Consider the following 27,348-nt stretch of genomic DNA (forward strand, 5'->3'; position numbering starts at 1 on the left):
GAGAACAATACGGAAATCTTACACGATAAATTGAATTGTACTAACAGAAGCAGTAGGATGTGAGGTAAAATAGTGTTTCATTGTTGAGTGAAAGACGTCGACACATATGTAGTCCAGCCTCTTAATTGCTACGGTTTTCCTTCTTTTCGAGCATTGGTTCCTATGGTCTACGGAACGGGAATTTAGTTGCAGGTATGAAGTTCCGTGCAGATGACTGTGGCGACTTTAATTCAGAACCCTATTGTTGATGACGAGAGTGTCCTGCAACCTCATGTACGTCTTTTAGAGATAAGTAATTTGTAAAGGATTTCATGGCTTTTTGCGAAATGTCTGTCGTTCAAAGACCAGTATACTGCGGTTGCCAGTTTGAAGCAAGGTCAGGGACAAGTGTGCCAACAGCGCACCTGCGGGAATTCAGTAGCTTAGTTTTCCTACGTCAATTGCGGAAGTTGGTGTGCTCATACGCAACGCAGTCCCACTTCAAGAAGTGCCTCCTAACGGAAGGTGTGCTGTTCTTTCGGTGACTTTTCAAAATTGCTGCTGGTGTTTAGTGCTGAGAGATTTAATATTTAATTAAAACACCTACCCTGTGGTCACAGTTTTAAGTTGTTGCTTCGCTAATGCACCTTACCCACGAGGAAACTGTGAGTAGATAAGCTATTCAGTGGTAATACGTGATAGTACAATATCTTTGCTGTTGAGGCGGTATTATTCAATATGGCAGTGGCGTGTTGTGTGAGAAATGTTGTAGTGCAATCGAAGTATTTTTGTTTCAACGTGAGAGGTGTTACTGCCAGCATAGTATCGCAGTTTTCTTCAGTAAGTAACGGGTGTGTCTTACTGGAACTGTTAACTGGATAATCAGCGAAAGAAGTTATACTACGCGACGTGCCGTTTCTGTCCAGCTGTAAGCAAGAGAATGTCAGAAATGTAAGGACTTCTTATTGACACGAAAACCGCTCCCCTCATGGAATTCTTGTCTAACTATGTGGAGACTGGCAAAAGCAATTGTTAAGCAGTGTCAGTTTTCCTTTCTCGCATATGATATCGAGAGTGAGGTGAGACATGGAGGGCTGCAAATGCATGATTGACAGTTTCTGAATTTATTTCAAATTTTCGAATGCGCCCGCACTGGACGTTCCGCACAAGGTCACATTCACATACTGATAGTTTATTTCACTTAAGTAGCTAGCTTAGCATATCTTTCAGCTGCACAGAAGTGCAACTGTTCCAGCACATTATGTACTAATAAGTAGCCACTGCACACCTGGTATGCAGCTGCAGCCTGTTCACCACCATGTCTCACAACCACTTGCACTCTTGCGCTGTTATACCTTTTTTTCCACAATGCTTGTTATGCTATATGAACAAGAGAGGCTATTAATTTTGGTGTCACACTGTGACATTAGTATGCTGTGATAATGCAGACATTTGCGGTATTGCATCAGACATAGCAGTGTCAGTTTTATGCATTGGTTCTAAGCGATTTTTTTTAGTGATCTTGCACAACTAGGCTAATGCAGAGGAAAGGACATCTCAAATGTGAACTTGCATTTTGTAGTTAGTGTGTGTGTGTCATTAACCCTTTCAGTCCCTCAGAACTTTAAGTTCGGTTGACAAGTTACGAATCTGCAAATGTAAGCATATATACATTGATGCGTTCTTCCAGTTTTTCTTGGTTGAACATGGTTCATATTTAAGGGTAAAAAGCAAACAATTTTATTCCATTACTATTTGTTAAATAACTCCCCCCACTCCAAAGCCCCTCTTGCATTTTGAATTATTAATGTAGTGTATATGCATAAAAGTAAGTGTTGAAGATACATCTATTGCTTAATACAATTTTTCTGAGTGTACATTTCAAGTTCTATTTTTATAATGAACTGCATTGAGTATAGGGGTAATGTAGACCTTTGGCTATGTAACAGACCAGTTTAAAACAACCTTGATTTGGTAGTTGAGTTCATTGGCTTTGCGAACTAACAGTCCAACCTAAACTATCCCAAAGGCAACACTAGATAAGTTGGTTTCAGTATAGAACACTTTAAACTATTTGTTTATTATTGACTGAGTTTGTCCCTCACTATGCCATGGTCAGATAACAACTTATTACACTGGAATACTTCCTAGTCATTAACAAAATATGGACAAATAAGTTGGAAATTAATTAGTAATCAAAAAATATTGTAGTTGAACATGTAGTTTGTTTGCTTTTCATCGAAAACTTTCTGGATGTGGACTGCCCGATGGTTAATTAAAACTTTAATTTTTTATGTGTGTATTTGTACATGCTTGAAGGATAGTGAATTGCAAAAAAAAAATCCGCGGACCCAGTTGTTCTCATTTCCAAATGGCTAATTTGAATCTCAGTAAGTGTTTTGAAGATATCCACAGTTGTCATTTAAAGAGTTCATCCAAAGTCGAGTTTTGATATATGTAATATATATTATAGCAATTAGCGTATTTCACAAACTGATATTTAACTGGAAGTTTTCCCGTATGATAATGGTGTCAAAGGCAGTATGTGTTAAAAACATTGTATGGTGGTTTATTTTGCTTTCCATAGCAGCTTTAACTCATTATTTCACTAGTCATTTTGTTTTTATCCATGCACAATTTTTTGCTATTATTATTACTATTATTCTCTAATTTTACTTGTGCTTCTGTGGTTGTGATTATTAAATTTGATAATTTTTCTTCAGACGCATGCTCATCCAAAGTACCCTACAAGTGTTCGTGTTGTTGAAGTTGGTCCACGAGACGGTCTACAGAATGAACCACAAATTGTTCCAACTGAAGTGAAAATAGAATTCATCAACCGTTTATCAAGTGCTGGATTTAAAACAATAGAGGTTACAAGTTTTGTATCACCAAAATGGGTTCCTCAAATGGCAGATCACAAGGAAGTTCTAAAGGGCATAAAGAAATGGGAAAATGTAAGCTACCCTGTACTTGTCCCAAATCTCAAGGGACTTAATGCTGCTGTAAGTTTACATTATTAATATTTACCTTTAATTTAAATGGCAGCTGTTCTGCTCGTTGTATTGTTTGTTAAATTGACTGTATTGTAATTTATGTGAACTATCCATTTGCCATGCTGCTTAATATCAGTTTTACTGAGGCTTCTTTCCAATTTCGAGTAGGGGGTCCCGTGAGGCCACTAACGTAATAGTTGTGTCCATGAGTCATAGCAGCTTGCAAAAAGGAAAATGTTCTTACTGTAAGGCAGCTATTGTAATACGAATTTGTGTGTGGACTGCAGGGCTTAAGAAAATGGAGCTGGAGTGTGTGCTGATTCTCCACTGCACCATTGCTCTGAACTCATATTTTATGGTAATTATAGTTTACCACAGTATTATTGCATTTGGGAATGAGGGTTCTTCTGTCGGATTATTGTGAGCCAGTGTGTAATTTCAGTTGATCAATTATTATTATAATACCGGTAATAATTATTGCTGCTGGTCAGTGGTCTGGTGCAACTCTTTAAAGTCGAAGTCATGTTGGCAACTTGCATATCCATAACGTACCCTCAATAATCCTGTTGGTGAAAGAGGACCTATAGTTTGACGTGGAATCCAAACCATGTTTCATTCCTGGTAAATTGTCAAACCAGTTGGGGATGAAGGCTAAGTTAATGCTAGACTGAAGTATTCTGTGGTCTGAAAGTGTTTCAATCCTCTGACCTCTTGGTTTCCAGGTATGCTCTGTACCACCAGACCATCAGGCCCAATGTGATAGTGGTAACAGGCCGATCTGTGGTGTAGAACAATGCCAAAGATAGGTTGGAAGGTGACAGTAGTGTTGGGAGATGGTGAAGCTAATGAACATGAAACCAAAATAAACCTTTTGGTAATAATTTAATCATGGTTCCAGCTGAACTATCAGTGCCATGCTGTACTTCGGTAGGTGGTGTGGTTGTGGTGAGAGTAGTGTCAGTTTGGGTGGGTAGGAGAGGGAGGCAGTGAGGGAGTTGGGTGGGTGCCAGCAGCTCAAGGGGAGGTAGCCAGTTTACCAGCAATGAATGCAGGAGGGAGCGGTGGCATTCAGAAACTTCTGTTGCTGTTACAGTCGGAGAAAATTGAGTTAGGAAATGAAAAGTTAATATCTGTAAGCATATAAATGCTTTCTTTTGTTGGTGGCACATGACCTCCATGATGCAGCCTTAGGACTGAATATGGCCATCAGAATCTCCACAGCACTTCAAAGGGGTATTAAGGGAGTTTCATTTACTACCCATTTATCGGAGCCAGTACAGTAACTGACTGAGTGACTACAGTTCATAGACTTTGGTCTATGCTGTAGGTTGCACTGTCAACACGCGTTTCGTGTGCAGAGTTATTGGCTTCACCATCTCTCAACCTAATTTTCACCATCCAACCTAACCAAGACCTTGGGCTGTGCTACAAATCGTCACCTCAAAATACATTTCATATTCACATTTGGTGGCTTTTTGACCAACTCACAGCCAGTCAGCTTCCAACCTAAGCTATTGCAAAATAGAAATTCCAGGGTGTTGTAATAGCAAAAAATTAAGGCTGGGCTGTCATCTCAATTGCCGAGTGTCTGTCATCAATACCAAAATTCTGTTCTTCTTCCAAATTACTTCGTATCAGTCTGATACAAAACATAAAGTATATAATTTGTACAGTTCCATTATCTACTTCAGCAGATAAAATGCCTATATCAGTAATAGAAATGGCAGAATGTGAAAAAAAAGTATATAATGGGCTGTTTATACAACATGTGTAAGCCCTACCAGTCAGTCACTGCCAACAGTATTCCACATTTCGGACTAAATATTTCAAATTAAAAATCTGTATATAATAGAACACTGAGATGCTGTAACAACAGTATCATCAGTACAAAAAAATCACTACTGTAAACAAATTGCTTCTTTTGGTCTGTCACAAGTAAAAAATTTTCATAATTTAAACACATCCATAAAAGTAAAAAAAAAATCCCTTCACCAAATAGCGGTAGGAGAGAAAAATTACAAATGGTGTGGATATACACAAGTTTTCAGGGCCAATGGCACCTTCGTTTGGTGGAAAGGTTGAAGGGAAAAAAGAAGGATGAAGGCAGAGGAATGGTCAGCTTTAGGAAATAGGGAGCGTTATGGGAAAGTCACCCACAATACCAAGTTGGCGAATACTTATTGGATGGGATGAGAAGGAAAGTAATTGTCAGTGCATGTACCAGATGCAATTTGGAAACATGAAAACTTAAAGATGGAGGATAGAGTAATAAGCAAGACAGATTACTGAAAAAATACTAAGCAAGAGCCAGTAAGAGCAGAGAGATAAGTGGATCACTCGTGTTAGGCAGGTAGGGGGCTAGGTCAAGGTATGAAAGATACAGAAAAATAAAAAGAAGCAAAGAAAAGGAATAGTAACAGAAAAGAAATGTGACAGAAGAAATTAACGCAAAATTAAGGCCAGATGGGTGGCAAGAACAAAGCACTTGTTGTAACGCCAGTTCCCACATATGTAGTTTTGAGAACCTGGTGTTGGGAGGGAGAATTCAGATGGCACATGTGGTGAAAGGCACTGAGGCACAAACATCATATTGTAGAGCATGCTGTGCAATGGGATACTGTGTGTTTGTTGCCAGTGTGTATGCCGATTCATCCTAAATGATAACTTGGTGGTCTTTGTACTAGTGTAGAAAGCCAAACAGTGTTTACATAACAGCTGGTACAAGACACGTCATTTCACAGATGACTGTCCCTCTGATAGTACATTTTGCCACTTACAGGGCTGCATGAGGCAAATTTTACAGTGTAGAAGGTCATGGGGACAGCAGTCATAGGGTAGGGAAGAGGGTACAGGAGGAGCATTGGGCCTGACTAGGATATTGCAGAGATTGGGAGGGGGGAGGGATGATAGAAAGTTGTTCTGGGCACAGTGGGCAAAATGTCAGACTGAATGGACCTCATTTCAGGGCATGATTTTAGGAAGTTGCAGCCTAGCCGAAGTAGCTGATAAATACATTCAAGACAAGGATAGTATTCAGTGACAAGAGGTGTACTCCTAAGTTGTTTCTGGAGGGATCAGCAGTACCAGGATTTGATGTAATGGGCCAAGAAATCTCCTTTTGATATAGGCTGCTGGGGTAATTACATCCAGTGACAATTGAGGTCAGAAGGTGGTGTATTGTTGTAAATAGACTGCATCTGAATGCATATGATTACCTGGAATGCCAAGTCTGTATGGCAGGGAACGTTGGATATGGAAAGGATGGCAAATGTTAAAATGTAAGTACTGTTTGTTTGTAAGTTTAACATAAACAGAAATGTGTAGCTGATCTTCATTGGGGATGAGGTCAACACCAAGGAAAGTGGCGTGGGATTCAGAATAGCATAATGTGAAATTCAGTTTGTAGAATGTACTTCGAGATTCCAAGAATTTTAACAGGCCAGTCTCACTACAAGCCCATATGGCAAAGATGTCATCAGTTTATATAAACCAAACTGGGGGCAGAAGGTTTACGAATCCCAGGGTGCCCCCTCCAAGTGAGCTGCAAAAAGGTTGGCAGTGGGACTGTACAGATTTCAAATTATCTGGAAAATTGTTAGTGTCTTTAATATAGGAGGAGAGTTTTAGTTCTACAGGTTGCAGATGCTGATCAACCATACACGTTCAGTGGGTGCTTTGAATCCAGGAACTATGGGATGGCCAGGATAACTGGGTTTATAGACTTTCAGAAGATGGTAGAAGGTGGGAGTGCATAGTTTGGATGGGATAAGAAGTTCTTTAAATTGAGGTGTTAGTTCTGGTGAGGGGCTTGTTTGAGATGGGACTGTAGGTCAGTTTGTACCACAGGGATGGGATCTTGTTGGCAGATGCTGTATATAGCAGAGTCCAAAAGCTGGCATAGACTCTCACTTATATGCTCCCATTGGTTAAGTGCCCTGCGGGTAGATCCCGTGTCTGGCAGGATGATGATGATGATGATGATGATGATGATGATGATGGAGTCATCAGTTTTTAGGGAACAAAGAGCCCGGAATTCTGCAGGGGTCATGTTAGGGTCATGTTGTACGGACCTGAGAAAGGGTGGCGAAACAGCACTGGATAATAGGAACTTGTGGTAGGCTTGTAAGGGAGTCATTTTGAGGTATTAGTCACCACCAATGGTGCCACAGTGGGAACTGTTCAAAGCAGGGTTCAGTGTTAAGTTTGCTGTTGGAAGGGTTTTGTGGTTGCATTACAAAGTAATACTTCCAGTTGACCTTTTGTGTAAAGGATAGGGGGTCCTTAACCAAAGCAGCATGATTAAATGCAGGTTTAGGGTGAAAGTGAGAACCTTGGATAATAAGGATATTGCAGGAGAGGAGGGGCCATTGATAAGAGGTTGGCAACATTGTACTGTTCTTGCTAGACTGTGAGATCTTGACATGCTGTTGCTCTTGGAGGCGGTAATGAAGGCTGGGGAATGTTCCGAAGATTGACCAAGCTTAGTTTATGGGGTGGTGGTTGGTAGTATTGCTGTTTAGAGAACTGGCATATGTTAAGGATGTAAACACAACAGCTGAGGTAGTTTAGGAGAAGGCAAGATGGTTTTCTGAGGTGGAGTATGGGTTGTTATCCAGTTTGTTGTAGTTGGCTTGGCAGAGGATACCATCCAAGGAAACAGGAGGGCAGGTAACTGCTGCATTTTGTAGGAGAGTAGTAGTCTGGTGGAGTGTAAATTGGCACACAAGACATGTAAGTCACAGATTAGCCAGGTAAGTGCAAGAGATTGCTGTATTTAAAAGTGTAAAAAGGGCTGGTCAAGAATGTCACATCCAGAAATAGGGGACTTTCAAAGTTAGACATTTGGAGATAAGTCCCTTCATCCCTCTTCCTTCAGCCCTTCTGCCAGGAGAAGGAGCCACTGGCTCCGAAAGCTTGAACCTGTCCTTATGTATGAGTTTCTCCTTCTACCAGTTGGTGAGTAGATTTTTAATCTATCTTAATATATTACACTAGCTGGCATACCCAGCTACAGGATTACTGAAGTGTCAGATTCCATGCGTCTGCTTTGGCAACCGCAGGAAATTCGTGGCTTTAGGGTAGGGACAAGTTAAATATAATAAGTAAAAAAAAAAAGAAGAACCGTGATCCCAAAACACACAAAAGAGGTGTCGTGGTTTTGGTTTCATTTTTCGTAGTAGTTGGTTTTCAGTACCAATAGTTGTGGTTGACCTGTATAGGTTATCGGAAATGACCGATTCCAATTTTCATAGTTGTAGGTGTTGGTATTTTGATATCATCACCTCTGGTTGACCTAAATAGGTCAAGGGAACTGTAAGATTCCTGTAGATTTTGTTGGTGTAGTGGAATGTTGCGAATTTTTAATTTGGTGGTAGTGGAAGGTATAAGACAAAATTTTTTTCATTTCAATAAATACCATGTCAGTTTTGAGAGCTCATGCTACTGATATTATTTGATAAAAATATTTCATAGCATTTGCAGGATGTGGGTCATTCTGGAACAGACTCTTCTGTGGGAATTAACTACATAGTTTCTCATCAGATAGCTGTGCACTGGAAACCATTTACTGAAGATGAATTTATTAAATAATGGCTTGTAATAGCGGTAGAAGAGCTGTACCCACAACTGGTTCACCAGCTACAGTCTGTGTCATTTTATCTAGCCATTTTAATGCGCTGAATTGAAGGATTAGCAGAAGATTTGGAGGCTCAGCTTACAACGAACGTTAAAGTCAGTGTTGAGTTTTCTTTGTCTTTGGATGACATTCTTGATTTGTCAGAAACAGCACAGCTGGTAATTTTCATTAGGACAGTAAACAAAATGCTGAAAGCTCATGAGGAGATGTTGATCTCATTCCGCTGAAGGACAAAACAGGTCAAGATATATTTAATGCACTTGAAGCAGTTATGGAGAAATTTGATCTGCTGTGGGAATTACTACCTTCCATAGCAACAGATGGTGCTCCCACTATGACCAGCGAAATCAGTGGCATAGTAGACACATCAAGAGTAAAATGAGGAATCATTGTCTGGTTATCCCTACACTTTGATTCATCACAATCATTTGTACATGAAATCTTCATGGGTTGTCAGCCAATTAGCGTCGTCGTCTCGTAGCAACGTTTCAATGGAATGTGTGTCCATCATCTTTGCCTGAAGATGGAGACGCATTCCATTGAAACATTGCTAAGAAATGACAACGCAGATCAGCTGGCAACCCATGAAGACTTCATATATGAAATTTGCTGAGAAAGCCTGCACTCACATATATAATCATTTTTGTTCCAAAAGCATAAAACTTAATAATGTAATGAGTGTGGTTGTGAAAATCACTAATTCTATTCAAGCAAAATGATTCGATCATTGTTTGTTCATAGTATTTTTGGACGATGTCTGTTGTGAATATGGAGATTTACCGTGTAACTATAAGGTTCACTGGCTCAATCATACTAAAACTCGGGAGTGTGTCATACAACTGCACCAAGAAATATCATTATTCGTGCAAATGAAGGGAGGAAGTGTTCCTGAACTGTTGGATGATAGATCGATTAGTGATTTAGCTTTTAACTGATGTGGCAGGGCGTCTTCGCAACTTGGGTGTGTCACTTCAAGGCAAGAATATTTTCGTCATCCACTTCGGTGACAAAGTAATGGCATTCAAAATGAAACTGTTGCTCTGGGAATGGCAGGCTAGGAACATCTCTTGCTTCCTGAAACTGCTGCATTAACAAATGTTGCCATTGCTGCAGATTTTTGTAGAGCATAGGGATCTTTTAAGAGAATTGTGTACTGAATTTGAAACAAGGTGCACTGATACTTCACGCTTGGAACAGGTTTAAGAATTTTTGCTATTCCATACTCTGGATGTTGATTCTGTAAGCTATCCTCTCCAGATGGAAATCACCGTTTTTCAGTGCGATTCAGAATTGAAAGATGGATATCAGAGCAGAAAGACTTTCAGTGGCTTTTATGAACTTTTTATCACAGAAACTTAATAGACATGCAGCATAGATGTTTAGTCTCTTTGGATCACCTTACAGTTGTTAGCAGCTCTTTCCCTCGATTAAACTGTGTAAAACACGACTGTGGTGTTGTATATCAGATTATCATCTGAAATGTGTTTTGAGACTGAGCTGTCCTGGTTCAGTCATTTCCAGCATTGAAGCTCTTATGCAAAAAAAAAAGAAAGTAAATAACTATCGAAAGCAGCTATAGAAAACTGAAGTGGATTAATTTATTTTCTTTGTTATTCAGTTTCCTAGCTTTGTCTTCCAGCTTGCCATCATCCATTAACTTTCATACTTAGTACGTATTTACATTCATTTTGTCTTTCTTCATTTACTGCTAATGTTTTCTTGAATTTGAAGATCCCTGTGGCATTAATACTATTGTAATAAGCACCTTCATAATGTTTAATTAGAATTGTGGTTCCTTTTTACAGTTCCTTACGTATGCGTATCCCTAATTGCTCACCAGAGTAGTGATTTGCTTGTGACTAAACAATTTTAAATGCTGTCTTGTATTTACTACATCACAGTTTTGCATAAAAGAATAATACGCTAGCTTGGCACAGCACTGCTTGGCTGTCACTGTCCAGCGAACAGTAAAGTGCTCCGCGCTCCCGCTCGCAGAGCAGGTAGTTAGTTTCAGCCATCAACACTTTTTGTATTGTGTGTTGTGTTTTAATGGCAAAATTGAAAGCTTTCATAGTTTTTTCATTGTATTCACCATTTTTTGAGTAAATCTTGCATCCTGAATGGGTGGTTAGGTTGGAATGTAATTGACAACACCAAAACAGATGTTACAAGTTCTGAAATAACTGTTAAAAGATAGAAGATTGTTGTTCTACACAATGAAAGGTTCTCCGCTTTGATGGTATTCATATAACACTGTGTGTGATTGAATTAGGTTAAAACCTGAGATAATTTACAATCATTGCTTAGAAACATCTTTCACTGGCACAGTCAGCTGTCACTGCCCATTCACTTTCCTTGACAATTCAGTGTGTTGCCATATTGCTCTGGAAAACCTGTAAATGCTTGCCCTGTTAACTTTTATCTGGGAGTAGGATTTCTGTTTGTTAAATATTGACAATAAAGGTGACCTGGAAGTCTCAAAGTTTACTCCATTTGCCTTATCTGAGTGAAAGGAAAAAAGTGTGTGATACACAAAGAGAATTGTTCAGCACAGGTGACAGGTCACTGAAGAGTGTGCAACATGAAGCTGAAGACACAAAATTTAGCGGATTACTTTTAGTACTCATGTGAGTAACTTCACACTTTTCTTTACTCAGGGTCAGTTGCCACTTTTTGCACCATGCAGATATCTAAATCATTTTGCAATTTGCTTTGATCATCTGATGACTTTACAAGACAGTGAATGACAGCAACATCTGCAAACAGTCTCAAGATGGCTACTCAGATTGTCTCCTGTGTCATTAATATAGCTCAGAAACAACGGAGGGCCTATAACACTTCCTTGGGGAACACCGGATATTATTTCTGGTATACTCAATGACCTCCCTCCACTTATCCAGGTTGAAGTGTAGTGTTAAACTATGATTTGTTATAAAAACTAGATGCTTTCATATGTAATCATGAATTATTTACACAAACATTTTGATTTAGATTGAAGCTGGAGCTAAGGAGGTAGCAGTTTTTGGCGCAGCTTCTGAGACATTTAGCAAGAAAAACATCAACTGTTCTATCAGTGAAAGTCAACAGCGGTTCAAGGAAGTAATAACTGAAGCTTTAAACAATGGCATTAAAGTGAGAGGCTACGTTTCCTGTGTATGCGGCTGCCCATACGAGGGAAAAATTCAGCCTGAAGCCGTTGCGAAGGTGAGTTCCTTCAGCTTTTTCGTAACAAGAGCATTATTATTTGGTTTCTACTTTAAAGTCATTTTATTGATTGCAATAACCATATTGTCCAATATTTCTTGGGCATATAGTCAGCTGTAAATTAAAATTATTAACTTCTGTTCACAAGCTGTGGTAAACAAATTGGGTGAATTGTTATATCCGCAGAAGATACTGTTTGCACATTGATACAGAACGTACTAATTTAGATTAATATGCAGCATGTTATATTGAAATTGGGAAGACCTGCAAAGGATTTCTAGGTTTATTGTTTTAACAACTGTTGGTCTGATGTACTGGTTAAGTTCCGTGTGGTTTTAGAAATTCCTTGTACTTTGGGAGGTAAAGGCTAGTTGGGAAATGTTTCCGAAAAAATACCCACAGTTTAAATAGGAAGACACATTCAGCAAACTTCAGGTTTGGATGTGTAGTGCATGTGAATGTTGTCTTAATGTAAATTATAGCTGCAACAACAAAAAGGATCCAGCTGTAACATTCGGATAAAATAATTGTGGAACTATGGTGAATATCATACTCCACTGCAGTATGCACTACTGGAAGAGCACATCTCAGGAGATTATGAAACTTGATTGGCCCTGATCTTGAACTAGACTCTTGCAGTGACCAGGTTTGAGACTAGATCTGGCACACAGCTTTAATATCAGTTGTAACCAAGGTTCACAAACAATTGAAAGACAGTTGCTAAGCTTTATCAAATGGTGATACATCAGGATAACTGTCGAAGAAAAAGGTATGGGTCAGCTTCTTGTAGACCATATTGTTTAATGGGCTGTTGGATCCGTGATGCTGTAAAGCAAACAGAAACAGTAATGTGCCATTTTTCATGATTTGTATAACACATTTGCTATATGGAAGAGTGCTGTCCAGTTTTCTGTTGAGGAACTCTGTCAATGTAAGTTGTATTGAGGGCCACAAGAGCTTATCTCCTGATGATGGCAGTAGTAGTAATACTCGAAATTGTTAATTATGGCCTGTGATAAAATACAGGTAATTTAAATCCTCCCACTCAGCACTAGTTTCCCAGAACTTCGTAGACGGAAAATATTCTCCAACATTTCCTCTCATTCTGCCACACTTTCAAAGTTAATCTTCATTTATACACCTTCTGATATTATTCGTCTTCTAACAATTGGCACCCAGTTTTGAACTCCTATTCTGATGATATTGTGTGATGACCATTGGTATGTTGTACCTGCCAGAATCGTGAAAATTTGTACGTTTAGTTCGTATGGAAGTATTACATTTTTTTAAAGGCTGGGTAACATTTGCAAAATTATTTAAGAGAAAGCATGCTTTTTTCAAGAACGTTTTGAGAAATTGCAACATGGAGTCATTGGCCGTTTCTGTGCTTTAATGGAAAAATGTCGTGTTCACATTTTAGAGATACAAGCCTTCTCGGTTTGGGGTGGGTGAGATAGTGCTGACGAAGAGGGAGGCTGTGGAGAAGAGTGGGCATATGGAATGAGTCAAGGTGGGGGTTGGGTTGTTGTCATGATGTGGGTGAGGGACATAAGATATTGAGACCAAGAAAATTGTTGGATGAAAGGATTTGCTGTAAGGGCAGTTCTTATCTACATGATTCAGATAAGATTTGGAGGGGGGTGGCATGGGGGATTATCTAGATGGCAAGAGTTGTGAAGTAGCCATTGAAGTCAAGCATGCAGTGCTCAGCAACGTATTCTATTACTCGGTGGTCAGCTCTGATCTAGGCAAGTTGGTGGTCAGGATCACATAAAATGCTCACTTTAACAAGTGATCCTGTCAGTAATGGGATATGCCGGTGACAGGATTGAATATATTGTGGGTGGGAGCATAGGACAGGTCTTGCTCCTCAGTCTTCCACAGGGATATGGTCCACACAGCAAGAACAGGTGTCATGTAAGGTCCATCCAGGATATTTCGTAGATTGGGTGGGCAACTGGATATAACTTTCGCAGAGGGACACGGCAGGTGGAAGAGGTCAGCATGGCTGGATCTGAGTGCTGTGAGGGAATGAAATGGTTCACTACATCTTGGATTGATATAAGTAGTTACTAGTGTTCTGTGGCAGGTGTTGGATTACATTGACAAGGGGACCTTATGGACTGTGCCTCTTCCATACTAATAAGATTTGAAACACCAATTTGCTACAGCAGCACAACACATTTCGCAAAAATAGAGTAAAAATATATATAAAAAATTGTGGTTCCTTCTAGCACAGAACATTATGGCTTATTCACTGGAAGATGAATGCGAAGATACCATAACAAGATTGTAATTGTTAAGTCCCTAATTCAGATCTTGCTGGTAGCTTTTATTATTTTTGTTTTCTTAAAATTCCATGTTTTTTAACAAATGGAAAATTTACCAAACAAATATTGAATCATAAACTTTTAAATAAATATGTTTTTATTTTTAGCTGCTATTTGCATGAAAATGCTAGTATTCACACAGAATTAAAATTTGGTACAAAAATGCGAAACATTGAATAGAAAATAAATACTTTTTTGTTTCTAAAGTTTGAATAGTATTGTTTGTGAATATGGTTTTTCATTTAACAAAAAGGCATTTTGCATGTGTCCATAGGATTTTAATTATTTTTGTACGTATTGTAACAATATGGAGATAATGAATAGTGTTGGGGGCAGGAGGGAATTTGTGGCTCAACTTGACTGAAAAAAGGGATGTGAAGGAATCGTCAGTTTAGTATTGGAAGGAGGTGTGGAGGTTAAAAATGGTAGATGGAGACCAAGGCTTGAATGTAGGAAGCAGGTAAAATGGAGGTAGGTTGCAGTAGTTAATCTGAGAGGAAGAGGCATTCAAAGGATGGACTAGAGTTGATTGTTGCATCAAGCAAGTCTCATCCACATTCTTGCCTAGATCACAGCTGCAAGCAAATGTTTTACAGAATCTTATCTCAAAAATAGAGGGATTATTAATTAGTATTGATATGCTGATATTATCAAATGCTGTAAAAAAAAATTATTTTAGTGTATACCTTAGTTTTATCTCTGATATTCTTCAGATTGTACCCATCACTCCCAAGGGTAATTTACACAACTTTTTCTTTCCCTATAGCAACATTTCATCCCAAATCGGTGATTGCGCCATCTGTCAACATCAGTTCAGGAAAGCATCCTTCTTGCTAGCTGAAATTGCATTGCACATCTTCTCCCTTAAATGCTGCCTAACCAAGGAGATCACCCATGAAGCTCCAACCAGGGAGATTCTGTTCCTTGGATGCTGTCACTTTTTGCATGAGGAACAACAGGTCTTCACATTCTATTAATCCATATACCTTACACACCTAATACATGAGAAAATTTCAGAGTCACAAACATCCCTAAATGTCTCTCCCCCCCCCCCCCCCCTCCCCCACTGCATTCTCATTACACTGTCATCTCTCAGATTGGAATCCTTGCCCTCCAACCTCTGGGTAACAGCAGCAACCACCACCTCCAAAATGTTTCCAATTTACAAGTGGACCTTATGGATGGGCCCCTTTTTGAATTTCTTCATACTTGCAGAACTTGAAGGCCTGTGCCCAGACGTCAGTTTCCTAACGCAGTACAGTGCAGTTCTAAAAAGAACATCACAAAATCACCTGTGAAGATTATTATATTTCTGAGGCCTGTTAAGTATAAAATATTTCGAGCTTGTTATTTTTCAGTAACTGAGAGCATAGCATAATGGGTTTGTAATAATGATGTTGCTGGTTCAAATGTCAGAATACCAACTTTTTGAAACTTCTATTAGTTTGTATTTATTAGGAAGCAAAAAGGCAAGGAACACTTTTTAATTTTTTAAGTAAAATAGTATAGGTTTTGTTTTAATTACATCTACATTTATACTCTGCAAGCCACCCAACGGTGTGTGGCAGAGGGCACTTTATGTGCCGCTGTCATTACCTCCCTTTCCTGTTCCAGTAGCATATGGTTCACGGGAAGAATGACTGCCGGAAAGCCTCTGTGCGTGCTCGAATCTATCTAATTTTACATTCGTGATCTCCTTGGGAGATATAAGTAGGGGGAAGCAATATATTCGATACCTCATCCAGAAACGCACCCTCTCGAAACCTGGACAGCAAGGTACACCGCAATGCAGAGCGCCTCTCTTGCAGAGTCTGCCACTTAACTTTGCTAAACATCTCCGTAACGCCATCATGCTTACCAAATAACCCTGTGACGAAACGCGCCGCTCTTCTTTCGATCTTCTCTGTCTCCTCCCTCAACCTGATCTGGTACGCATCCCACACTGATGAGCAATACTCAAGTATAGAACGAGTGTTTTGTAAGCCACCTCCTTTGTTGATGGACTACATTTTCTAAGGATTCTCCCAGTGAATCTCAACCTGGTACCCACCTTACCAACAATTAATTTTATATAATCATTCCACTTAAAATCATTCCGCGCGCATACTCCCAGATATTTTACAGAAGTAACTGCTACCAGTGTTTGTTCCACTATCATATAATCATACAATAAAGGATCCTTCTTTCTATGTATTTGCAATACATTACATTTGTCTGTTATTACTTTGGTGATGCACCTATTCCACCAGTGAAAAGGGACAGCTTTGTTTTCATGTTTAAATACAGCATTGTTGTGCTCTGTGCCTTTTGTGTGCATAAAATGATGTTTATTGTGTATTTGTAACAATAATTGAATAAATAGAACTTTGGCGTGGCAACAATTAGCTGGAATAAATTTTGCTGTAGAGAGTAATGAACCTTTTTAAAAAAAGGTCCTTCTGCTGACCTTACACCTCTCTGTTGTCATATTCACCTATATCAGTGAGCATGGTTCTGTTGCCACATCAAGACAATGAGTTAAGAGTGCAGATATGTTTTATATTTTGTACACATGATGCTTTGGCTTTCTCCAAACACTTGGGGAGGAGTTATCTAAGCAGAGAGATACAGCTGTAAAGCATCATTTATCAAAAGTCTTGTTCTCTTTCACTACCTTCTCCTTGATAAATGCCTAAATGAGTTCAGTGATACTGAATTCATAGTGTGCCACCAGCAGCCACTGACATTTGTCCACAGAGACCAATACTGTCTCCAGAAAGAATTATTGTGACCTCAAGTACAGTTTCACATGTTCTGACACAGTTGCCATGGTAAATTCTTTGTAAAACATGGCATTAGATAGAAGCTGTAAAGTTTCTTTCCTGCTGTTGAATAAGAGAATCCTACCTCTATGTCATGTGTGTATCTCATGTTATTGGATTTATCATAGTATGATGCAGAGCCTTGCCACTAACATTTATAAGTGTATTATATAACTTCCCAAGATTGCTCTTGAGCCACTCTCTGTAGTGTGTAGCTTTCGCATCAGAGTGGTAATCTGCATTGCTTTATTACCCAGTAAAACATAAGCCAGCATTTCCTGCCCCAACTATTTCCAGTATGATAGTCCAGAATCCACTTTCCAGAAATGGATGTGGTTTTAATTCCATCTTTGCAGCCATTGTACTTCTGAACATTTCCTGTGTGGTAATTGTATCTGCTTTTTCGATGCTTAAGACACTTTAATTTCATTCCGTCCAAACATTCTGGAATGATCTGCAGCACACCAAGTCTCGTGTGTAATAAATAGTTCAGCTCGTATTTTGCAAGTGCGTTACTTTTTGCAAGAACTTTTATTTATTCAGTTTATTTATTAATTTATTTTTGCGGTTTATTCTGTTATCCATTTTGTTGAATATTCTTGTATGAGAACCTAAATTTCTGAGTAATCTGCAAAAAAGTTGTTTCACCCATTTCAGAAGATCTTACACTTAGGTTTTCATTTTTCCAGCATTCCTGTTAATGTTGTAAACTGTTATTCCACAGAAAAGTTGTAAATTTTTCTTCCTATGTTCCCATTTGAAAACTGTCAATACTAATTTAAATCACCTGCGAGAACACGTTTTTGATGAGAAAATTTGAAGTTTCTCAGTATTGCCTAGAAATTTGTTTCACCACTGCCAATGAGATGTTCAGCAATTTTCTTTACTGGCTGTGATAAAGAACTGTATGTGCCATTATTATTATTATTATTATTATTATTATTATTATTATTATTATTAACCCCCTTCAAAATAATGGTGTGCGCAGATCACAATGTACTTAACGTAACTCTTTTAATTCGTGCGTAGTCTCCCACAAGTACATAACAGTGAATGACAGCATATTTGTCACTTACCTAACAAGAAACTCAAACATCTGTTACAGCACTCAGAGGCAAAATATGGCCCAGGTGTCCAGCGATATAACAACTGCGAACACACAATCCACTGGAATACAAAAACAAGTTAAGCACGTACAAGTGGTGCTTTGTGTAGCATTTTTTGCATAAGCACATAACAGCTGTCAGAGGCAATAGCAGAGCTTGCATTTCCAAGTTCAAAGCTAAGTTCAAAAAAGAAAAGGGCACACAGTCATGCAAAAATTTCCATGTACATGTGCCCTCCCCTATCAGAAGACTGTCAAGATTCCAGAAAGGTCCAACACATCAATGCACATCATGTGATGGAGCCACAAGAGGAGTGTGACGTCATTGGTCAGTTACCGTGAAATGAATTTGAGATTGTCATTTGAACTGGTGTCACATTTTCAGAATTTCATTTGTCAACAATTTTCATTAACCACTTCTACATCACTTATTCTGAGAAATTGGTACAAAGAAACAGCTGAAAACTACATCATGCAAGTAACTGATGCCCAAGTAGTATTTAAAGTATGAAAGGTTAATAAAATCAGTGATCACGTAAGGTATTTCCTGTTAATCATCACAGACGAATGAATTTGTTTTCAGATGGCTGCTGCTCTTTACGAATATGGTTGTTACGAAATTTCGCTTGGTGATACTATTGGTGTTGGCACGCCAGGTTCCATGAGAACGATGCTGGAAGAAGTGATGAAACATGTACCTGTCAAAAGTTTAGCAGTCCATTGTCATGACACATATGGACAGGCATTAGCCAATGTCCTCACTTCTTTGGAGGTGAGTAACAAAGTTTGCAGTGCAGTTCACGGAGTAGGTATTAACAGTAAACCCCCATTCTTTAGGTGCAAACTCCCATGTATGAAACAGCTACGCACTTCTAATTACTTTACATATATTTTAATATGTTAAATATTTTACATTAAGTATGTGAGAGAAAGCTTGGAAAAGGTTTGAAATTATGTTTATAGTTAAGTGGCAGTCAGTAAGTGCTCTTACTCTTAAATACTGGATGAATGTAGACTGGATAATTGGCCATCTTGATCTGCATTGCCTCAAGATGCTGGTGTGAAGCCACTGTCATACCCATACCTAAGCCTGGTAAGGTGGTAAGGACAGACACCTTCCTTCTAGGTACCATCACATTTCTCTCACCAGCTGTGTTTGCTATGTGATGGAATATGTGATCCATTCCCAGCTGGTGTGATTGCTCAAGTCTTGCAATTTACTACACAATGTGGATTCCAAACTTGCCATTCTGCAGTTGACCATCTTGTCAATTTGTCAATTTGTCAATCCATGTCATGAACGGTTTTCTACAGAAATACCAGACAGTGGCTGTATTTTTTGATTTGGAGAAAGCCTACAACACCTGCTAGAGGATAGGTACCCTCCGTACTCTCCACATGTGGAGCTTCTGAGACTGCCTGCCCTGTTTCCTTCAGGAATTTTTAAAAGACAGAGTTTTCAAGGTACATGTGGATTCTGCCTTGTCAGGCACCTTTATCTAGGGAAACAGGGTGCATCAGGGCTCTGTCCTGAGTGTCATCCTTTGTGCGATAGCCATTAGGCCTATTATGGCCTGTCTCCCGCTGGGCATCTCTGGCTCCCTTCTCGTTCACGATTTTGTGGTCTATTACAGTTCTCCATGGACATCTCTCCTTGAGCGGTATGTTCAGCAGTGTCTTGATCGTCTACTCATGGAGCATTCGCAGTGGCTTTCGCTTTTCCACTGACAGAACCATTTGTTCGAATTTTTGGCAGCACAATGGGTGTCTTACATAGTCTTCACATCTTGGGCCCGTTGCTCTTGCTGAAATATGAAATCCCTGGGCTCATACTTGATTCAAAACTTCCTTGGTCCTCCCCACATGTCTCAACTGGCCGGCCACTCCACCCGGTCCCTCAATGTCCTGTGTGTCCCAAACGGTATTTCCTGGGGAGCGTATCGTACCACTTTCCTCCGTTTTTACAGATCCTTTGTCCATCTGAAACTAGACGAAGAGTTTTATTTATGCATCTGCACATCCATCCATCTTACACTGTCTAAATACAATCCACCATTGTGGAATCCATTTGGCCACTGGCGTCTTTTATGCTACCTCAATCTCTGTGCAGAAACTGCTGAACTGTCGCTTTCATACTGGCATGATATTCTCCTCAGCGGATATGGATGCTCTTTGTCTGCCATGCTCGGCCACCCATCCTATGCTCCTGCTTTGATGACTCTTTTTGACTGCCAGTATGGGTCACGTCTCTGTTTTCTGTTACCTTCTGGAGTTTGCTTTCAGATATTACTCCGGCAGCTTAACTTCACACTACTTGCCACTTTCCCAGTGGGTATGAACCCTTCACCACCTTTGCTTCACTCGATGGCATGTGTACACCTTGGGCGTCATTCGCTTCCTAATGAAACTACTCCAGGTTCGATCTGTCACTGTAGGTTTCTTGACCTTTCCACAGAACTAGGTGATAGTATCTTAGTCTACACTGATGGCTCTCTGGCCGACCGTGGTTTCGGGTGTGCCTTCCCCAAGGAAGTGTTACAGGCCCTCTGTTGTTTCTGAGCTATATTAATGACACAGGAGACAGAGTAGCCATCTTGAGATTGTTTGCAGATGTTGCTGTCATTTACTGTCTTGTAAAGTCATCAGATGATCAAAACAAATTGCAAAATGATTTAGATATCTGTATGGTGCAAAAAGTGGCAACTGACCCTGAGTAAAGAAAAGTGTGAAGTTACTCACATGAGTACTAAAAGTATTCCGCTAAATTTTGATTACGCGATAAGTCACACAAATCTGAAGGCTGTAAATTCAACTAAATACATAGGGATTACAATTACAAATAACTTAAATTGGAACATTTACATAGATAATTCGTGGATGGAGCAAACCAAAGACTGCGATTCATTGGCAGAACACTTAGAAGGTGCAGCAGGTCTACTAAAGAGACTGCTTACACCACACTTGTCAGTCCTATTCTGGAGTGTTGCTGTGCAGTGTCGGATCCGCATCAAGTGAGATAGACGGATGACATCGAAAAAGTACGAAGAAGGGCAGCTCATTTCGTATTATCGCGAAATAGGGGAGATAGTGCCACACACGTGATACGTGAATTGGAGTGGCAATCATTAAAACAAAGGCGTATTTCGTTGTGATGGGATCTTCTCATGAAATTTCAATCACCAGTTTTCCCCTCTGATTGGTAAAACATTCTATTGGCACCTACCTACATAGGGAGAAATGATCATCACAATTAAAGAAGAGAAATCAGGGCTTGCACAGAAAAATTTAAGTGCTCATTTTTCCAGCATGCCCCTTAGAGAGTGGAATGGTAGAGAGACGGCTTGAAGATGGTTCATTGAACCCTCTGCCAGGCACTTTATTGTGAACAGCAGAGTAATCACGTTGTGTAGGTAGATGTAGATGTAGACGCAGATGCGGACATGGCATTCCCAGGTGGTGAGGCTGTAAGGAAGAGACTTTTTGATATGGAATGGGTGACAGCTGTCAAAGTGGTGGTTGTTGGATGGTGCACTTCGTATGAAAAATGTACTTACAGAGCCATCTGAGAGGTGGAATCGACATATATGAAGGTGCCATGTTGTGTTGAGAAGGACGAGGTGAAGTGAATTAGGGAGGAAAGAGTGAAGGCTGTCCTGCAGTGAGTTCAGATCATGAAAATGTCATCAGTGAATCAGAACCACACTAAGAGTTTCAGGTGTTGACTAGATAGGAAGGATTCCTCATGTTACCCCATAAATAATTTGGCATAGGATAGTGCCATGTGAGTATCTCTGGCAGTACCACCAAAGATTTGTTTATAAATTTGGCTCTCAAAAGTGAAATAATTGTGCGTTAGTATATGATTGACCAGAAGGATTAGGAAAGAGTTGTTGGGTTATCAGGTCACTTGGAAAGGTAGCATTCCGTGGCCTCAAAGCCATGGGATGGGCAAGGGGGATATTGGTATACAAGGATGTAGCATCCACAGTGACGAGAGTGGAGTCTGGTTGTAATGATACAAGAGTTGTGGAAAGTCTGTGAAGGAAATGAGCAATGTCTTGGATGTAAGATGGGAAGTTACAGACAGTAGTTTGGTGAAGTGGGTTAACCAAGTCAGAGATTAGTTTTGTGGGAGCATAACCAACCACAGTGGGATGACCAGCAGGCTGCCTTGTGGGATTGGGTTTGTGGACCAGGTATAAGGGGGGGGTGAGAGAGGTTGCTGGTGTGGGGAGGTGGATTCAGGTGTTAGGTTTTGGGATGGACCTTAGTCCCTGTGGAGCTGTCGTATTCGCCTTCGGGATGGAATCATAGTCATAAAGTTTGTGTGCAGAGGTGTTGGAAAGGTGGTTGAAACCCCAGAACAGTCACCACAATTTGTGGCCACAGTGGTGGAGCTTTTCTCCACGGGAAGGTCTGGATTGGTTTTCATCTTCGAATAGCTGTGTTTTCCGTAGGAATGATGTTCGACGCACTTGGAAGGTATGTAGAAAAGGAAGGTAAAGCCAGATTAGAAATAAAGGCCGCTTGAAACATTGCCATTGAATGACTGGGTGGAAGGGGATGAGGATCACAGTTGAGCAAGATTGGAACTGTTTTAAACAAAGTTCTTTATGGAGTTTTGGTTGGCTGTTGTCAATGGAGTGTATGGTGAAGAAATGTTTTCACAGCAGAGAACGAGTGAAGCAGGGTAGGTTCTCTAAAGTCCAGCATGGTTTAACTTGGGTTTTGGTCTAAAGGCGATGCCTTTAGATAGCACTGAGACTTCTGAAAGGGTCAGAGTTTTGGCAGGTAGGTTGACAGCAGTGATACGGGATGAGTGATAAAGGGCAGTGTGTTTCATGGAGGGTGGACAAAGTTCTTGGGGATATGGAATGCAGAGTAAGTTAGAAAGGCATAGTTGGGGAGCTATGAGTTGTTGATGAGAAGGTTAAATCAGAGTGGTAGGTTCTTCATTGGTTAGAAGCAATCCCTTTTGAGCCTAAGAAAGTAATAGCTGGGACAGCTTACTTAAAGAGTGCTGGGAATGCTGTTCCAACTGTTGAAGAGCAAGAGTTCCTAAGTACAGCGATAGCATCCATGAAGCTGTGGCCACAGAGTAAAAGGATTTTACAAAAGGAGCAGAGGCTGTCAGATATATGGTTTGAGCTTGGATAGTGTGATTATGAAGGACCATATTAATGAGGGTGATGGACTTCTGGAACTGAAAAAGGTGAAGATTCTTGCAGTAGGGGTGACAACCCAAGATTCCACTTTCAAGGTAAAGCCCATTTTATACAGGAGGTTACTTTCCCCAACATCCTATCTTCCTGAAGTAACCCCTTGCTTCAATCTTCATTAGGCCTTCTACTTCACATCTCCACATGCCCCCCTTCCCCCAGTCCAAACCAAATTCACCCTCCTTCCCCCCACACCAACTTCAAACCCTCCTAGTTATTCTTCTATTTCACTCTAGCATTGTTTTCTTAATCCATATCCTCTGCCTTTCCTTGTCCTTCTTTTCAGCATTTCTCCTGATAACCTCCAGTCCTGCTCCTGCCTGAATTAGGTCTCAAATACCTACTTGTTCCACTCCAGAATGAATAACAGACACATCCTGTACTGGTCTCTCCTCAAATTCACTTTCTCGCTTACCCACACATCTTCTACATAACTACTGTCCAAGGTTACTTGGTTAGGCTACAGCACCATGAGAGAAAGTGTTTGTGTGCACGCGCTTAAGTTAGTGTGCCACTTGTGTGTCTGTGTATTCGTGGCATTTCTGCACTTTCGTAGAGCATACCTTCGAAAAAGATATTAGTTCTGGGTCAAAATATACTTTGTTACTAAAGATGTGCATTGAAATAATGGTGTGATTTGGCATAGGCTTCATACCTTAGTCATTGTTATTAGTGAATTGTGTACAATGTTTAGAGGTGATGTGTTCTGACAGCTTTTGATTAAATGTACACTTCATCATTTAACACTTTTGACATTTTAATGAAATACATTAATATTAAACTTAGTGTACGCTATAAACTTCCTCAATCATTAGATTGTTTTCTCATTGCATACCAAATTTTATTTAGTGAATATGTTAATAAATGTGATAGTTGGTGACTTGTATGAAGCAAGATCTTTAATTGGTTGACATTCAACTTTCAGCTCTGCTATGACAGCATTCTGCTTTTCTTGGTGTTGTGACCTATTTATTATTTGTAGCTTGAGTTACAGTTTTAACATGTTCATATAACAATAATTTGTGACCAATGCAAGCAGTGCCTCTTCACATCATATTGTCACCTATGTTTTTCAGTGTGGTGTAACAGTTCTGGACTCATCAGCCTCTGGGCTAGGTGGCTGTCCATATGCCAAAGGTGCATCAGGAAACGTTGCTACTGAAGACCTTGTCTACATGCTACATGGAATGGGCATTGAAACAGGAATTGACATGGAAAAGCTCCTCGAAGCTAGTGAATTTATTGCAAATAGTCTTAAAAGGCCAACTGGTTCTAAAGTGTGTCAAGCTCTTAGCAAGTTATGATATGTTAACAAAAAACATCTTGGCTGTATTTATATCTGTGATCATACCTCATTATAATAATTCAAAACAAATTCTGTACTTGGAGTGTAATATATTCTATTTTGAGGCGCTACTTTAGCCATTGAGCAACATATTTTGACACTGTTAAGCAAAACTACCTACAAAATTGCAATACCTGTTAGTAACTCAGCTGTGTGAATAGTAGATGCCTGCCTGCTGCACATTCAAACTTTCAGTTTTTGAAGAGTAATTATTTTTCATCATTGTAGTTTTGGTAATTACAAATTAGATTTGTGGATTTCCCATTGTAGGGGAAGTAATATTTTATATTTATGGGAGCAAAGATTGATATTTTGCAACCATTATATTTCTGTGTTATCTGGTACATGATTTGCTCAACATTAATCTGCATCTATAGTTCAGGCTACTAAAGCATGCTGGGGTGGTGCTACTTGTTTCAGAGGTAGTTAGTTCAATTCCTGGTAATGGAAGAAATTTGACCAGTAAGGGAGGTGTAAAATTGTTGATCACCAGACTGCATCAGCAGAGAGATAAATATGCTATGTGCTGTACCACATTTTTACCCTCTCCTTCAATCATCATCATCATAACACAAACATGACAGTTGACAGCCATTACAGTCACCTACTCTCAGCAGATACAAAAGACGCAACTCTCATTCACTGAGAGAAAAGAGGCTATTGTGTGTGGAATAACAACACACTTTCCAGTTATGCATCTGCATCAACCCCTGAGGAACTCTTAGCCAACAAAGCCAAACAACACTTTATTTTGTTTTAAACTGATACAAACAAAAGTTCATTAACTTATAAAGTAAGCTACTATAAGAATCACTGGATTACTGATGGCCCAGTGATAAAGTGCCAGATTTATGATCCAAATGTCTTAGGTTATCTTCTTGGTCAGTTCTGAGGTTTTTGTCTGTTACTTATAATTTTTTTCGTCTCTAGCAACATTTGTTAATGTTGAAAATGCAAAGTTGTGCACACTTACTTTACCACTGAGGTAGGCGACAAATTTGTTAAGATACAGCATTCAAAAAATCAGCCAGATTTCAGTTTTCCTTGACTTCCATAAATCACTTAAGGCAAATATCAGGGTGATCCCTTTCAAAGTACATGGCAGAGTTACCTATGCTTGTCCTATCTGAGCATGTGCTGCCTTTAATAGCCTTGTCATCCATGAGGTACTAAATTTTGATCCAACAAATAGACTCTTACACTAGTGTTAATGACTTAGACCAGCAGTTGTCCTGTGATGATGCTGCTTCCTTAGTTATCACAAGTAAATATCAAAATAGTCTTAATAATTCTTCAATATTTAATGCAATTTACTGATTTATAACTTGGTTTTTGCAGGCAGCATTGCTATAGTGTATTGAACTACTGACACAGACATCACACTTCATTTCCTGTTGTTACCTGCGATTATTTAAAGTTAATGTTACATTTTTTTTACTGATTCTGTAGGGAATCATATTCATATGTGCTGAGATCAGAGGAATTACTGTGTTCTGAAATAATTTACTTGTTAATGATTTTATGGCATTTAAATGCTGACACTTCTTTCATATTTCCATCTCTGTTCCTCAATTGGGCTTCAGAAATGTGTCCATTCCAGTAATACAGAGAAAGCATTCCATTTACTGTGTAAGTTACTACTTTCAGGGTAAAAGCAGATTTTGAAAAACTTAATTTATCAGCGAAAATATGAATTTGAGTTGTTTGATAGGATCTTAAAAGAAAAAGTACCCAGAGTTAAACTTTATCAGGTTGAACGGTGTCAGCAAACATACATACTGCCAGCTTTTAAATTCAGAATTTACTTTTATTTGCTGAGGAGGAAGAAACAGAGCTAATAGGCAGTCAACTTCATCAGCTTATACCAATGCATCTCAGACCCTTGTGTGTGGGGGAATGTGCAAGTAGGATGGGAGGGGGATTATAGATTGAATTTCTTACAAATAGTTTTGCACAAAACAGGGTATATAAGGGCATAATACTGTTTGCAGAGCACATAAATTATATAAAACAGCTGCAGGAAATGAATTCTATTTTGGTTGCAAAAGACACTGATAGGCACTGTCTAACGGCCTGTCAGGGCTTTCTAAGCATTTGAAATCACTCTAGTATTAAAAAAACGGAATAATAACTGGAAGATATATTTCTAAATATCTCAGTGGATCCATTGAAGCGTACTACAGTTTCTTAAAGTGTTTGGTTGATGAATTGCATTTTGTATTGACATATTTGTTTTTCATTTATGTTAGTCTGTTATGTGTACTGCTGTTAGAATGAGATTGTTATTGACTTAATGTTATTTACATTCCAAAATGATTTGTGCTTTTTTTTTTTTAAAAAATATATATTTTGTGTCTACATAAACTCAACTATTGAGTTAACAATTGTTGGCTTTCATAATTTCTCTTGTAACCTTTTACTTGTTTTTGTTGTGTGCTGTGTACACAGTGAAACGTAGTATTGTGAATCTGAGAGCAAGAAGTGCAAGAAAAAATGGAGAAACTTCAAAAGAGAAACTGGCTGTAGAAGACTTCGAAAAAATTTTTGTACTACACTAACACTACACTTCTGTTAATCCTTCTTCCTCACAATTGTCCAAAATGAAGCATTTCACTATTTCTCGTTTTCTGCCTGTTAACAGTGGATATTACGTATTACAAGCACTACACAAATTAAATCTTCTAGGTTGCATATCAGAATGTGTGTTTGCAGGTATTAGTACTGTCTGTTGTAT

General features: G+C 39.3%; 1 protein-coding gene across 3 annotated transcripts; it reads left to right on the forward strand.

Moving 5' to 3' along the window:
• Positions 1 to 510: 510 nt before the first annotated feature.
• LOC124776723 (hydroxymethylglutaryl-CoA lyase, mitochondrial) lies at positions 511 to 24,685 on the forward strand. Of its 3 annotated transcripts, none has more exons than XM_047251842.1 (5): positions 511 to 644; positions 2,703 to 2,984; positions 11,602 to 11,814; positions 18,634 to 18,822; positions 24,346 to 24,685. In XM_047251842.1, exons 1-5 carry the CDS (start codon positions 621 to 623, stop codon positions 24,571 to 24,573), a joined length of 936 nt encoding a protein of 311 aa, XP_047107798.1. In that variant the 5' UTR covers positions 511 to 620; the 3' UTR covers positions 24,574 to 24,685. The 3 variants fall into 3 exon arrangements, with proteins under 3 accessions (XP_047107798.1, XP_047107795.1, XP_047107797.1); XM_047251839.1 differs by lacking the exon at positions 511 to 644 and adding an exon at positions 684 to 819; XM_047251841.1 differs by lacking the exon at positions 511 to 644 and adding an exon at positions 972 to 1,058.
• Positions 24,686 to 27,348: the final 2,663 nt, after the last annotated feature.

Source organism: Schistocerca piceifrons, chromosome 2, assembly GCF_021461385.2.
Source record: "Schistocerca piceifrons isolate TAMUIC-IGC-003096 chromosome 2, iqSchPice1.1, whole genome shotgun sequence".
Lineage (NCBI taxonomy): Eukaryota > Metazoa > Arthropoda > Insecta > Orthoptera > Acrididae > Schistocerca > Schistocerca piceifrons.

What these genes read in the sequence shown, in the direction of transcription:
- LOC124776723 (XM_047251839.1), top strand. Translation starts at nt 718, where the DNA reads ATGGCAGTGGCGTGTTGTGTGAGAAATGTTGTAGTGCAATCGAAGTAT. An exon ending in TAGTATCGCAGTTTTCTTCA is followed by an intron (nt 820 to 2,702) that starts GTAAGTAACGGG and finishes ATTTTTCTTCAG; the next exon opens with ACGCATGCTCATCCAAAGTA. An exon ending in TCAAGGGACTTAATGCTGCT is followed by an intron (nt 2,985 to 11,601) that starts GTAAGTTTACAT and finishes ATTTTGATTTAG; the next exon opens with ATTGAAGCTGGAGCTAAGGA.